Genomic DNA, 15,000 nt, shown 5'->3' with positions numbered 1-15,000 from the left:
CTGTTCCTGTTTGGACGGGCCTCGCCGCACAGTACACACAGTACACACAGTACACACAGTACACAGTACACACAGTACACACAGTACACAGTACACACAGTACACACAGTACACACAGTACACACAGTACACAGTACACACAGTACACAGTACACACAGTACACAGTACACACAGTACACAGTACACACAGTACACACAGTACACAGTACACACAGTACACAGTACACACAGTACACAGTACACACAGTACACACAGTACACACAGTACACAGTACACACAGTACACAGTACACACAGTACACACAGTACACACAGTACACAGTACACACAGTACACAGTACACACAGTACACACAGTACACAGTACACAGTACACACAGTACACAGTACACACAGTACACAGTACACACAGTACACATAGTACACACAGTACACAGTACACACAGTACACAGTACACACAGTACACACAGTACACACAGTACACAGTACACACAGTACACACAGTACACAGTACACACAGTACACACAGTACACAGTACACACAGTACACAGTACACACAGTACACAGTACACACAGTACACACAGTACACACAGTACACACAGTACACAGTACACACAGTACACAGTACACACAGTACACAGTACACACAGTACACACAGTACACACAGTACACACAGTACACAGTACACACAGTACACAGTACACACAGTACACACAGTACACAGTACACACAGTACACACAGTACACACAGTACACAGTACACACAGTACACACAGTACACAGTACACACAGTACACACAGTACACACAGTACACACAGTACACACAGTACACAGTACACACAGTACACAGTACACACAGTACACAGTACACACAGTACACACAGTACACACAGTACACACAGTACACAGTACACACAGTACACAGTACACACAGTACACACAGTACACACAGTACACACAGTACACAGTACACACAGTACACACAGTACACAGTACACACAGTACACACAGTACACACAGTACACACAGTACACACAGTACACAGTACACACAGTACACAGTACACACAGTACACAGTACACACAGTACACACAGTACACACAGTACACACAGTACACAGTACACACAGTACACACAGTACACACAGTACACACAGTACACAGTACACACAGTACACACAGTACACAGTACACACAGTACACACAGTACACACAGTACACACAGTACACAGTACACACAGTACACACAGTACACACAGTACACAGTACACACAGTACACAGTACACACAGTACACAGTACACACAGTACACACAGTACACACAGTACACACAGTACACAGTACACACAGTACACACAGTACACACAGTACACACAGTACACACAGTACACAGTACACACAGTACACACAGTACACACAGTACACACAGTACACAGTACACACAGTACACACAGTACACACAGTACACAGTACACACAGTACACAGTACACACAGTACACACAGTACAGTACACACAGTACACAGTACACACAGTACACACAGTACACACAGTACACACAGTACAGTACACACAGTACACAGTACACACAGTACACACAGTACACACAGTACACACAGTACACAGTACACACAGTACACACAGTACAGTACACACAGTACACAGTACACACAGTACACAGTACACACAGTACACAGTACACACAGTACAGTACACACAGTACACAGTACACACAGTACACAGTACACACAGTACACATGGCCATTCTACAAGTTGGTGGACCCTGCAGATAGCCGGCCAGGTTGGGCATGTGGACTAAAGTGTCGTCGTTGGCCGCCATGAGGAAGCATGCATGGGCTTGTGTGCCCAGTGGAACTGCAAGTTCAACTTTAGGGTCAAGCTGTGGAACGTGTCCATGAAGTCCTGCTAGATCAAGTCACCGTGGAGACACTTCTCGTGGTTGAGATGCTGACCCCACTCTTCTTACCACTCTGTGCTCTTATGGCGAACAGATGGAATGGTCAAAGTGTTTTCCCGGCGGCACTATAATAGGCTAGCCTGGTTAACCACCTCCCGTGGCCTCCCGGGAGTATGCGTGCAAAGTTTCACGCCAATTGGTCCAACGGTGATTAGCTGTTCACACACACACACACACACACACACACACACACACACACACACACACACACACACACACACACACACACACACACACACACACACACACACACACACACACACTGATGGATAGGGGGTTCCTTTGGCCAGTGACAATTACTTTCCGTCAAACACAAACATACTGCGTGATGACATAGGCATGCCCTCATGAATACAATATGAATCATGATTTCATGCACCTGTCTGATTCCCATAGCTCATGTTCCTCCACTCACACCTGATTTTCATTAGGGAGACACTCTTGGGCTGCTACTGTACGTTATTCGACTCAAGGCGATGATGGCCAGGCAGTGCATTACGTGTTTGTATGCGTTTGTGCGTGCGCATGGCCGCATGCGCACGTACGCGTGACTGATTGCCTGCCTGATTATGTCAGTGATTCTTACGCTGTCTGTTTTATAGTTGTAACATTCTGCTTTATCTTTTAATGTATTGAGTTTAAAGAGAACTATTGCATTTGGTGAAAAATGATTAAGTTGTGTTATGTTGCAACTGCTTAACAGGAGATTGTGGTAGTGGTATAAAATCCCAGCTCATTTGTCAATGTAGCTTGTCATTCCATTGTTTAATGCAATGCACCTTATATCTCTTTGCATGACAAACATACAGACTGCTGCTTTGCTCTCTTGTGTATTCCATATCTGTGTGAAAAGGCATGGTGGGTCACAGTATACTTTGCCTGTCGCTATCCATCGGCTGTGGTGCTGAACCATTCACTTAGCGATGCATAGCGTGATGTGTCCTTCACCATAAGCTTGTCTTTTGTGACTTTATACTAGCTATTTTACAGTCCTGCATTTAAAAAAAAAGATTTTATCAGAATGGCCCCTTGAGAGTGCTTCGCCCCTGGACCCCTGATAGTCTAAGCCACTCGTTGAAGTATATAAAAAGATTGCTTGTTCCATTTAGCTACAGATGTATTGCCCACAAGTGGCCAGATCGTCAATGTGGGATGATACATCTTGATTTTTCTATATAACCACTGAACTGATTGCTCTATAAAGCACTCTGAGCTGCATGTCATGTCCTGAAAGGTGCTATACAAATACAGTTGTATTATTTATTTATTATTGAACACCACATTGTGATTTGTGCTGCTTCGATCATGCTAATAATGACTACCTTTATTGTTCCAGACATTAGCACACTTGGATCCCCAACCGCATCATACACACACATTCAAAGGAGCGTGCGTTATTGAAAGCAAGCTGTGCAGCACCACTGCATGCCCTGCCAAAGCTGAGGGCAGAGGTTACAAGCAGGTTGCACTTGCAAGGCAGGAGTCTATACAGTACACATGACGAACATGATGAACTGGAACTGGCACAAGACATGATGAACAGGCACCAGATGGCCGTCGCATATTAAATTTTTACACTGACGACACCATGTCTTTATGATACATTGACTCAGTTGTATACTTTGACTGTATGGCTGCTGAGCCACTGGCAGGCACTTCACATTCAGTGAGGTGCAGACGGGATACAAATGGAACAAGCCTATGATCAGCAGGCCCTCGCCACCCCCAGAGCTGCAGTCTCTTATCTAGTCCGCCAACTGAAAGGGTCCTATTCATGTGGTTGGACTGAGCAACGGGTTTCTGTGTGACTGCTCCTCAGGGTGTTTTTCTTTTCTTTTTCCTTGGTAGCCTCCCGCGACGTGTGACGTGTCTCTGGTGTGATCGGTAAAGAACTTTCCTTCAGCCCCTACATACTGTACCCCCCCTGCTGGCCCACAGGATCAAATCCTGTTAGTGGGACCTCCTCCTGTGATGTCTCTCCCCCTCGGCTTAAACCATCCATTTGTGGTACAATAAGTAGAAAAACTACCCTCACCTCAAACCAAAAGTAAATCCCCTGTCCGTCCTATTGAAGCGTCCTATAGAGCAAGCACTGAATTGACTAAAACGCACCAGGTGTGGCCACTTGGCTCCCTGCACTCTGACTTACATGCTGAGGGTGGCCTGCCAAAACATTATTTCTCATCGCAGATGGAAGATCGCCATCAAATAGGTACATACGGTTGTTGACTGCCTGTCTAATTAAAGTTAACCACTTAGACCCTATACTTTGTTGACTGGGGTCCCCCATGGGGCCTATACTTGAAAATATGCATTCAAAAGGATAAAGCACCATAAAAAATGAATGCTTTCATTGTGGGTACCTTGGTGATTTACAATGTTGGGGGTTGGGGTTCAGCCAGGGGGCACTAATGCATTAATACAATAGAAACAAAGACAAACTCTCCATGTTTGACAACTGATGGTGTTACACCACTTACAGCTCAATGGTATAATGTGATTGGTTTGGTTTGCCTAAGTCATGATTCAAATATTGAACCTAGTGCATTCTCTGATATGAATTTCACATTCATATCAGAGAAGGCACTAGGTTCAATATTTGCTTTTCTGACTGAATTTGCCAATATTGTCCAAAAGTAGTTTTCCCAAATTTAGCGGTTCACCTTAGCTATAACCCGTGTGAAGTGACTGAGGGGCGCTCTTATCATCGTATATCATCATGACGTAAAATAGACAATTCATTGTCAATGGGAATTTAATGTTTGCGTAGGACAAAGTTTGTGCACACACACCGAAAGCTAGTTATAGATAGATAGATAGCGCCCCTCAAAAAATAACTATCATTCACAAAGCAATACTAGCAACTGACCTATAGCAATACTAGCCAATAAACTACTGTGAATAAGGTCATGTGAGTACCGAGGCCCTTGGGCACAGCAAAGCCACCAGAACATTGTGTGTTGTCTGCTCTGCTCCGAGGCTTTCATTTCCCCTGTGGGGTTGGTGTGATTTTATCAGACAAATAGTCAGACACACAAAGACCTCTACAGGTGTCTGACAATGGTTATTTTGTAAGTCTTATCAATGATACACAAACACAGAGAGTGAGAGCCAAGCCTCAACGCCTTCAATAAACGCAACACTGATGTAGAGCGAGATAGAGAGATGGAAGTGGAAGAGAGAGCGAGTGATGTTTGACAGAGAGAGAGAGAGAGAGAGAGAGAGAACTGAAAGTCATATACTAGCACGTTCTGGCTCCTGGAAGGAATGTCAAATATAAGTAGCAGACACAGTTCATTAAACTAAGTCACGGCTCCCATTTAGACCATAGTCTAATTAATACTTAACCTTTCGTCCTCTGTGCATTTCGTGCCAATCAGCCGTCCGCTGCTCGTGACAGCAACTGGCGGTTTCTGTCAGCTCTGATGGCACGCCGTGCCACCGGTCCCGTGGAGAATAATGACACCCGGGTTGGTTCCAACCACTGTGCTGCCACCTCTGTGAGTGGCACTAGATTAACAAGCTCCCGTCTAACTTCCTAACAGACACTTGAAAATCAACCTGAGCTCCCTTGCTCGTTCAATACGGGCTGGCAGACGGTTGGGTTTTGAACGGGGGAAATGTTCGTCTTTATAATCTGATGTTGTTTTCTCGTACACCAAGAGAACCACATTGAAAGGAAAACCCATTTGAAGGCGAGAGACATGAATAGAGAGTGAAAATGGAGCGAGAAAGAGAGACAGAGAAGAGATGGAGAATGATAGAAGAGCAAAACGAGGGCAGAGAAAATGCATTTATAAAGTGTCTGCAACCGTGTGTGTCTCTGTGTGTGGTATGTTTCTTATCAATGTGTATTTATGAGTGTGTACGGTATGTGTGTCTGTTTTTATTCTATAAGTGTGCGTGCGTGCGTGTGTGGGTGTGTACGCGCTTGCGTACGTGTGTGTGTTGCCTGAGGAGCGATTGATGGATTTGCTGCTTGAGTGCTCACACAGATTGGTGCCTGCTGTGATGCCAGTCTTGAACTGAAATTACACACACAAACACACAGAGGGAGAGCAAGAGAGACTCATTTGCAAGAGTGTGTGTGTGTGTGTGTGTGTGTGTGTGTGTGTGTGTGTGTGTGTGTGTGTGTGTGTGTGTGTGTGTGTGTGTGTGTGTGTGTGTGTGTGTGTGTGTGTGTGTGTGTGTGTGTGTGTGTGTGTGTGTGTGTGTGTGTGTGTGTGTGTGTGTGTGTGTGTTGCCTCACAGAAGGCAATTTTAAAGTATTCTAGAAGAAGTCAGCCATTAAAGAGACCAGAAAGTACGCTATATAGTGAGGCTGGTTCGATATGATATATGACTTTGTGTTTGTGTGTGCACGTGCACATGTGTGTGGCCGTGCGTATACACTGTATGTTTCTGGGTTCAGTCAATCTCTGTCTTTCTGTTCTATTTTACCTTCTTCAGTCAGTCTGTGTTGTTATACTTTAACCACTATAACCCTGGTTCCGGGCTCAAAAATTGCAGATCTACATGTTCCCAACACATTGTGATGTGACACCTTGTGAGCTTCTACTGTAGATCGGCTATTTCGAATCATTTGGACATTTTTCTTGGTGGCTAAGTGGTTCATTTTGCTGCGAGTCCAGTCGTGTTAATGAACAGTGGAATATTTGTTGCGTGCTAATGTCATTATTATTGAACTGGAGTTGAAGTGGATATTTTCATTATCATCTCGCTGTCAGCTTCACAGCCTGTGTTTTGGTTAATATTAATACTATAATGAATTGAAATGAAAAATCTTTGTTGACTTGATAATTAATACTTTTTTCTTTCTTTCTCTGTCTTCCTCTCTCCCCTTGCTCCTTACAGCGGGGTATCAGGCAGCAGCAGCGAATCAGAAAGCAGCTCAGAGTCGGACACTGACGAATCAGAGAGCAGCTCCAGTGACAGCGAGTATAATCCCGCCACCCGCACAAATACACCAGAGGTATTGGACACTTGGACATTGATGATGAGAGAGATCTGGCTCATGCATTCATCATCTACTTTATGATTTAAAGTAGATTGCATTCTTACCCTTAAAGGTATATTCAGTGATTTGACTTAATTTTTTTTATTTTTTTCTGGATAATCCTCCTTACTATAGAGTGTGCTGACCATATAAGGAGTTCCTCCCTGTCCCCAGTGAGCCCCTGGGGTCAAAAAACCCTAGTTTCAGTTTTGGTGGCGGGTGGCAAAACCTTCATCCAATCAGGATGAGAGGGACCTTCCTCCAATCATGATCGAGTGGGGGCGGGCCTTGATGCACATGCTGTTGGCCTGTTGCACTTCCCTCCACTGTAGAGCGTGCATGTGCACATTTTGTTACCGGGGCGGACTGGGTGGTTTTCTAAATCACTGAATGCTCCTTTAAGCAGATTGAACTTGGGGGGTGGGGGAGGGGCCAGAGGAACTCCCTCTGGTGGAGTACCTATGAGCATCTCCTACTCTGGAGAAGAAGTTCCACAAGTACTTGGGAACTGCGCCTTTGTGTGTGTGGGTGTGTGTGTGCGTGCGCACGTGTACGTGCCCACGTGCCAGCGTGCGTGCGTGCATATATGTGTGCGTATACGTGTGCATATACGTGTGTGCGCGCATGCGTGGGTGGGTGAGTGTTCACCTGCCTGCCTGGTTTTCCTAATGGCCACTTCATCAGTTTCTGGGTGGTTTGAGTTTTGTGCTGTGTAATCATAAAAGTCCACAGCATGACTCTGAATGATCACTTAACTACTATGACTGAGCCCTGACTGGTTTCATGGAGTTCCAGCATGCAGACAGAACAAGAGGAGGAAGGACAGAAGCTGGTGTACTGGCGATAGTAGATTCTCCACAACAGTGCAGTTCAGCTTTAGGATATTGCTGCTCCCAGCCCAGAAAGGATGACATATGATAACATAAACATAACAGGTGGAACTTGAAGGATTACGGTCAATACATTTGTAATTTAACATTTGTGCTCAAACGCATAACTGTTTTAACCAGCTATACTTAAGGAAAATGTACTAGCTTCAAAGGTAAGAAAAAAAGGAACATTAGTTAAATTTTATATGCAGTTTCACAGATTTAATTTGGCCAAAACAGCATTCAAATCTATTTTCTTAGCAATGGTGTTCAAAGTAGGAATGTACAGCTGCTGTATATTTTATCATCGTTACTTGTGACTAATCTTTATCAAACACTTCTCTTCTGTCCTTATAGCCGGAGCCTCCGTCCACCAACAAGTGGCAGTTGGTTGGCTGGTTGAACAAGGTACAGCCTCAGCCCAAACCTCAGGTACCTGCACAGCAAGAACATCATGACTCAGGTTGGTGATAATAGCAATAATAATACTTTTATTTGCAATTTTCACAAGATATGTAATATCCTATAGCAGGGTTCCCCAATACATTTTCCTCAAGGGCCATATTTTGACTAGGGAACCAGGCTGGGGGCAGAGTCTGCACGCGCGAAAAATTGGGTTTTTTATTTTTTCATTAATTAAAAATTGTTCTCAACCAGTGGTCCGGGGACCACCAGTGGTCCTTGAGGGGGTGCCCAGTTTGACATGCATAGGCTACTGACCCCCATTTAATGCCATTTATATCTGCGACACCAGAAATTCTTCCAGGGGCCACAAGGGGGCGCTCCGCGGGCCGCAAATGGCCCGCATAATAAAGCCATTGCAGGGCTTCCTGTTGGCTCGGCCAGGTGTTGCACACTGCACAGACCATGTAGGCACAGAAGTACTATTGACATCATGTGTTCAAATCTGGCTCGTGGCCAGCTTCACTGTCTTGTCACTGATCTTTAAGAAATGCGTTCCAAGTGTGAAATTCACTAACTAATGAAGTGCTACCCAGGCTCCCTCACCCAGGGTCCTGAGCCTTTCTCCCCAGGGACCGAACCAACAGGAGTGGGCACGGCTGCCAAGAACAAGCCCGCGGCCAACACCACCCCCGTAACACCTGCACCGTCAAATGAACACAAGGACACAAGGGCAGCCTTCTGGTAGGGGAATGTTTCATGCTTTCTGAAACAATGGAGAACATTGGTTTTTCTTTTTCTTCACCTTTATTAAAAAACACAGGCCATTGCCTTTTACGTCTCGCCCACCAATAGTAGGGTGACTTCACGTAATGGCTGTTTGAAAATCATAAAGAATGAATCAGTGCAGTGAGTGTCTATGGTTTATTTATTTTCGCCCACAGTCCGAGTAGAGAGAAGAGCAAGGGCAGGCTGAGCCAGCGGGGCTCCTCCGAGGGCCAGAGATCAAAGATGAGAATGTCCCCGGGGATGTTGTCCGGTTCAGAGGCCGCGGCCCCTAGAAGGATCACCACGGGAAAGAAACAGCCCAGGCGGACAGACAGGTCAAACAGTTTGGAAGAAGGCCAGAACCAAGGGTGGACCAGAACCAACCAGCACAGGTGCTTCCTTCAACCTTTCTTTTTTCTTTCCTTATTTTATGCCATGCTTCCTTATATTCCTCCTTCCTTCCTTCCTTCCTTCCTTCCTTCCTTCCTTCCTTCCTTCCTTCATTCCTTCCTTCCTTCCTTCATTCCTTCCTTCCTTCCTTCCTTCCTTTCTTCCATCTTTTTTTCCTCCTTGATTCCAAAGCAACTTCAATCAATCAAATTGACCCTGGCATCCAATTGTGAGCAAGTCATTATTATGAAAATATGAGCTCTTTGAGCTTGTAGATCAGCTATTTTCAAAATAATAACATTCTTGTGGTTACATTAAGTGGTTAATGTCAAGTTTTTTCTGGTCTCTCTCTCTCTCCCCCTGTAGTCCAGCAGCCAGAGATAAGGAGCTACCGCCTCCCCCCTCCCTGGAACAACAGACACCCCCCAGGCCACGGGTTAATAAACCTCCCAGCGGTAAAACTGCCCCCAGGAAAGAACCTCGCAGTTCCACCAATCCTAACAACACAGTTCCACCACCCACCGTACAGCAAACCCCTATGACTATGCCCAGTGTTAACTTAAACCAGGTTTGTGTGTGTGTGTGTGTGTGTGTGTGTGTGTGTGTGTGTGTGTGTGTGTGTGTGTGTGTGTGTGTGTGTGTGTGTGTGTGTGTGTGTGTGACGTGTGTGTTTTTTTTTGTGTGTTTGTGTGTGTGTGTGTGTGTGTGTGCGCGTGCGTGCGTGCGTGCGTGCGTGCGTGCGTGCGTGCGTGCGTGCGTGCGTGCGTGCGTGCGTGCGTGCGTGCGTGCGTGCGTGCGTGCGTGCGTGCGTGCGTGCGTGCGTGCGTGCGTGCGTGCGTGCGTCACTTTCTTCATTGCTTTGTTGTAGCTCAAGCCTTCAGTTTATTCTATGTTATTTATTCTGTTTTGTGTTAGCTGATCACTGTCCTTGCCAACAAACCTAACTGAATCAATCAAATGTACCATATATAATATGGGCAAGATTGATAATATCGGTCAGGCTCAAACTGTTAGTTTCCCTCTCCTGTGTGCATCTTACATACCCAAAGACAAAAATAACACACATGCTCCGTCCTTGGTGCTGAGGCAAACTGCAAAGGCAGCAAAATCATAGAGTGAAAGAAAGGGCAACTCAAACTTTGTCAACAGCAGCAAAAGTGTATCGAAAGCATCTCAAGTAAGTTGCGATCCCTTTCTTTCGCTCCATTTTACATATAATCCACACACATAGACACATGACCAGAATATGCCACAAAGTCCTCATTCGCATAAAGACTGCATAAAGCAGTCAGCCACGGCTATAACAGCGTCTTCATTCCCATAGTTTCTGCGTGGTTTGTTGAGGTCATTAAAAATCCCTGGCACAAAACTGAATTATCACATAATGGCTGGTTTTATGGAAATATGAAGAGAGAGTCACAGAGAGAGAGAGAGAGAGAGAGAGAGAGAGAGAGAGAGAGAGAGAGAGAGAGAGAGAGAGAGAGAGAGAGAGAGAGAGAGATGGGGGGAGAGGGGAAATCTGTTATGGATTTAGTGATTTCATGAAGGAAAGTAAGAGGGAAAGAATGAAAGCAAAGAAAGACTGAACTTAATTATCACTTTGTCATTGAACCTCTGAACACTATAAGGTTTTATGAAGCAATGCGGCCAGACAGACAAAAGGACAGAATGACTATTACTTCTATTTAAAGGAGTGTTTCCTCATTCTCTTATCGCAAATCAATATCAAAAACATTTATAGTCCACAAATGGTTTAAAAATATACTACTTATTTTACTGTTTGAGGATATAATCTATCTAATTATCTGTCTGAATAGTCGGTTTTATCACCAAAAAGGATAGAAAATGTACTGAACTAAGGCATTGACCTTATGTGGACATTGACACAGATCAATATTGTACATGGAGCATATCCTCACAAGAACAAAGGAACACAGCATAATGCTACTGTTCAGTGCAGACTCTGGATGTACAGTCACACAATAATGTATTCTTTTGAAGACATACTATGGTTTGATCTTCACTGATACTCTATGTCTGGCAATGGCCGAATAGCCTATCATTATTTCTTCTATGTTAATCTAGGAAAATAGTATTTTCCCTTTAAAGACAGCATCAGGAAGGAAGAAAGAAAGAAAGAAAGAAAGAAAGAAAGAAAGAAAGAAAGAAAGAAAGAAAGAAAGAAAGACTAATAGACAAATAGACAAGTAGACAAAAAGACAATTGAATCCCTTGGCTTAAAAGACCATAGTGGTGGTATTGCATATTTAGCCTATTGACTACAAAGCAGGCCTTTTTTGTTATACATATTTTTTTAAGTCATCTGGCTGATATTTCTGTTGCAGTTAAGAAGTCATAGAATTATAATTTGGAATCAATATTTTCCCCATGGACACTCAACAGTTTTCCAACACTGGAATGAACAGAATTCATATGCTTTGAAAAATGGTTGGCAGTAAAAATAAGAAAAAAAGACAATATCTGCCAAACTTCATCTCCATATTTATTTTCTCCACAAAATAGGATAAGAAGAAGCATCGGGGCCCAAGTAGCCGAATCACACCCAAGTCCCGGGAATTCATCGAAACGGACTCCTCCTCTTCCTCCTCAGAATGCCAGTCAGATTCCGAGGGAGTGGTCAAGGTTCCCACCCCGCCCTCGCAGATGACACACGCTTTGACCAACACACACACAGCTTCGAATGCACACCTGCACACTGCTGTTCCGTGTCCGGCCTCTGGAAGCGCAGGAGCTCCGGGAACGTTTGGAGGCAAAGGTGTTCGCGTTAAAGACAGCAGCAATGTAACCATTAATGGTAGCAACAGTAGTCATGGTAGCAACAGTTGCAGTAATAGCGGTGGTAGTAGTGCAAGTAATAGCTGTAGTATAACCAACCTAAGTGACTCTTTTGGAACCATAGTTCCAGATCCCGGGGGGTTGGGGGGGCAGGGCAAGGATTTAGATCGCATGTTGCCGCCTTCCAGCCTGGGACACGATCTGCCCCTCTCTCCCTTACGGGAATACCAAGAGGTGCAGAGCTTGTGGGTGAAAATTGAACTGAATTTAATCAGCAGGGTGCCTGGACAGGGGCTGGAAGAGAGAGGCAGGGGAGGGAAGGGAGAGATGGAGAGGACGACGGGGATGGAAGAGAGAGGCAGGGGAGGGAAGGGAGAGATGGAGAGGATCAGCAGGGTGCCTGGACAGGGGCTGGAAGAGAGAGGCAGGGGAGGGAAGGGAGAGATGGAGAGGACGGGGCTGGAAGAGAGAGGCAGGGGAGGGAAGGGAGAGATGGAGAGGACGGGGCTGGAAGAGAGAGGCAGGGGAGGGAAGGGAGAGATGGAGAGGACGGGGCTGGAAGAGAAAGAGATGGACAGGACGGCCGGGGGGGAGAGAGACATGGAGAAGCAGGACGAGAGAGAGTGGCCGGGTCTGAGAGAGAGAGGCAAATCAGGTAAGGGAGAGAGGGAGAGGACGACGGGGATGGGAGAGAGAGACAAACAGGAAGAGAGGGAGAGAGCAGGACAAGGGGACCGGGAGAGACCAACTGAGCGAGAGAAGCAGGGGGACGGGGACGAGAAGGATGGATTGGGCGTGGAGGAGAGGGACAAGGCGGGGCTGAGGGAGAGAGAAAAGGCCTGTGACAACCCCCCCACGCTGGACCAGACGCCCCTCAGACCATTTGGGAAGACAGACAGAGGAGACAGCGGACCATCTGGGAAGACAGACAGAGGAGACAGCGGATGTAAAAACAGGAGACAGGCAGCTGGTAGTATGACGGTCACGACGGAAAAACACACCAGCAAAAACAAGAGGAAACACAAGGTGAGGACACAGATCCTATCTGTTCCCCAGTGTTACTGCTAGAACTCAGAATTCCATTTGTTTAAAAATATTTAAATAAAAACATAAACATCGGGGGGGCCTTTTTTTACCCAAACTATATGAATGCAAGGATTATTAACACACAAACACACACACACACACACACACACACACCACCACCTCTACACCCCAACCACTGTGTTATCATATTTGTACGATAGTTTTACCCAATAATGCCAAAATGTACGATAACTTCACCATATCACAAAAATGTGCATGAATCTACTAAATTCCCTGGCTGCTGATTCGGTTTGGTTCGGTTTGGCCTTTCACAATAAGTCAGTGCATCAGTAAATCTATCTGATCCTATTTCTGTACTCGGAGACGGAGACATGAAAAACACAGGTTGCTTCTTTCCAATCCAGTATCAGGATTTTATTTGATTAAGGTTGCATGCTTGTTTTTCTCAAGTATGCGGGTCAAACAAGGTTGTTTCTTTCTAACAATTTTTGTTGCATATTACACTTGAGATTTATCTTATTTATTTGTTTGTTTATTTATTCAGCCTTGGCTACAGTATATTGTCTACGAATGGTTCTTAAAAGTGGGGTCCCTCAACGATCCTTGAGAGGGTTCCAAATGAAGCCTTACTGGCCTGTAACTCTGAGAGTGTACAAATGGTTCGATTAGTACACTCTCAACATTCCCTCTCAAAAGTCTGAGAACCACTGGTCTATACACATGTTTGCCTTGGACTTGACTAAAAGTAGACACACGTCTGTTTTGAATGGTCTCCCTGCTGTGCCGTGCCCAGTTGGACCACGGAGAGCTGTCCGTGAATGGCAGTAAGAAGCTGAGATTGGACAAAGACTGCCTTCTCCTCCCACCATGCATCTCTCCAATCCACAACCACAAGGCCGGCTCCACAGAGTGAGTGCACGCACGCACGCACGCACGCACGCACGCACGCACGCACGCACGCACGCACGCACGCACACACGCACACACACACGCACACACTAAAGCGATAACACAAACACATGCAGACAAAGTCTTGAGCAACACATCTGTCTGACTCGGTCTGTCTGTCTGTCTGTCTGTCTGTCTGTCTGTCTGTCTGTCTGTCTGTCTGTCTGTCTGTCTGTCTGTCTGTCTGTCTGTCTGTCTGTCTGTCTGTCTGTCTGTCTGACTGATTGTCTGTTGTTTTCCCAGCTCCGTCAGCAGGAAACAGTCTCGGCGGCGGAACGAGAAGCTCCTTCCTCCCCTCCTGTCCCCCCTTTCTGATGACCCCCCTCGCAAGCGGAGCGCCGTCTGTAGTTCCTCCTTCAGCCAGGAGGGCGGCACCGCTGACATCCTTTCTGATGACCCCCCTCGCAAGCGGAGCGCCGTCTGTAGTTCCTCCTTCAGCCAGGAGGGCGGCACCGCTGACATCCTAGGCTGCTCCGCCTCTTCGTTTTCCTCCTCTTCCTCACACAGACATAAGCGAGGAGATGGGAAAGCGTCGTCACACCTAAAGAATGGAACCGTAAGGATTCGTCTAAACGACAGGGTTGCTCATCGAAAGTACTGTAACTGTCCTCAAAAGCTGTTTTGAATAAACTGCATGAATTAGGCCTAAGTGCTATAAATGACTGACTCGTTTTCTGGGCTCAGTGGGACACTTAACATGGTTGTGTTATTATTTACAGACACTGTGTGACAGATTTTCATTTGGGTATGTTTTGTCTCACCCTATTGTGGAGCTAGTTATCACAAGATGTCCACGGACCAAC

General features: G+C 45.7%; 1 protein-coding gene across 1 annotated transcript in view; it reads left to right on the top strand.

Annotated features, from left to right (window-relative positions):
• Positions 1-15,000, top strand: part of aff2 (AF4/FMR2 family, member 2) — a gene marked incomplete at its 5' end in the record, with an annotated part of 112,102 nt that overhangs the window by 82,437 nt on the left and 14,665 nt on the right. Inside the window, 9 exons of the mRNA XM_079497174.1 lie at positions 6,836-6,953; positions 8,204-8,309; positions 8,845-8,992; positions 9,193-9,408; positions 9,773-9,974; positions 11,930-12,833; positions 12,915-13,228; positions 14,043-14,158; positions 14,441-14,753. Of these exons, the coding sequence (XP_079353300.1) occupies positions 6,836-6,953; positions 8,204-8,309; positions 8,845-8,992; positions 9,193-9,408; positions 9,773-9,974; positions 11,930-12,833; positions 12,915-13,228; positions 14,043-14,158; positions 14,441-14,753 (2,437 nt within the window). The remainder of the gene's footprint in view (positions 1-6,835; positions 6,954-8,203; positions 8,310-8,844; positions 8,993-9,192; positions 9,409-9,772; positions 9,975-11,929; positions 12,834-12,914; positions 13,229-14,042; positions 14,159-14,440; positions 14,754-15,000) is intronic.

This window comes from Electrona antarctica, assembly GCF_951216825.1.
Source record: "Electrona antarctica genome assembly, chromosome: 1".
NCBI classification, from domain to species: Eukaryota; Metazoa; Chordata; class Actinopteri; order Myctophiformes; family Myctophidae; genus Electrona; species Electrona antarctica.
Note: the sequence above shows the minus strand (reverse complement) of the source record. Positions and strands in the feature narration are given on the sequence as shown.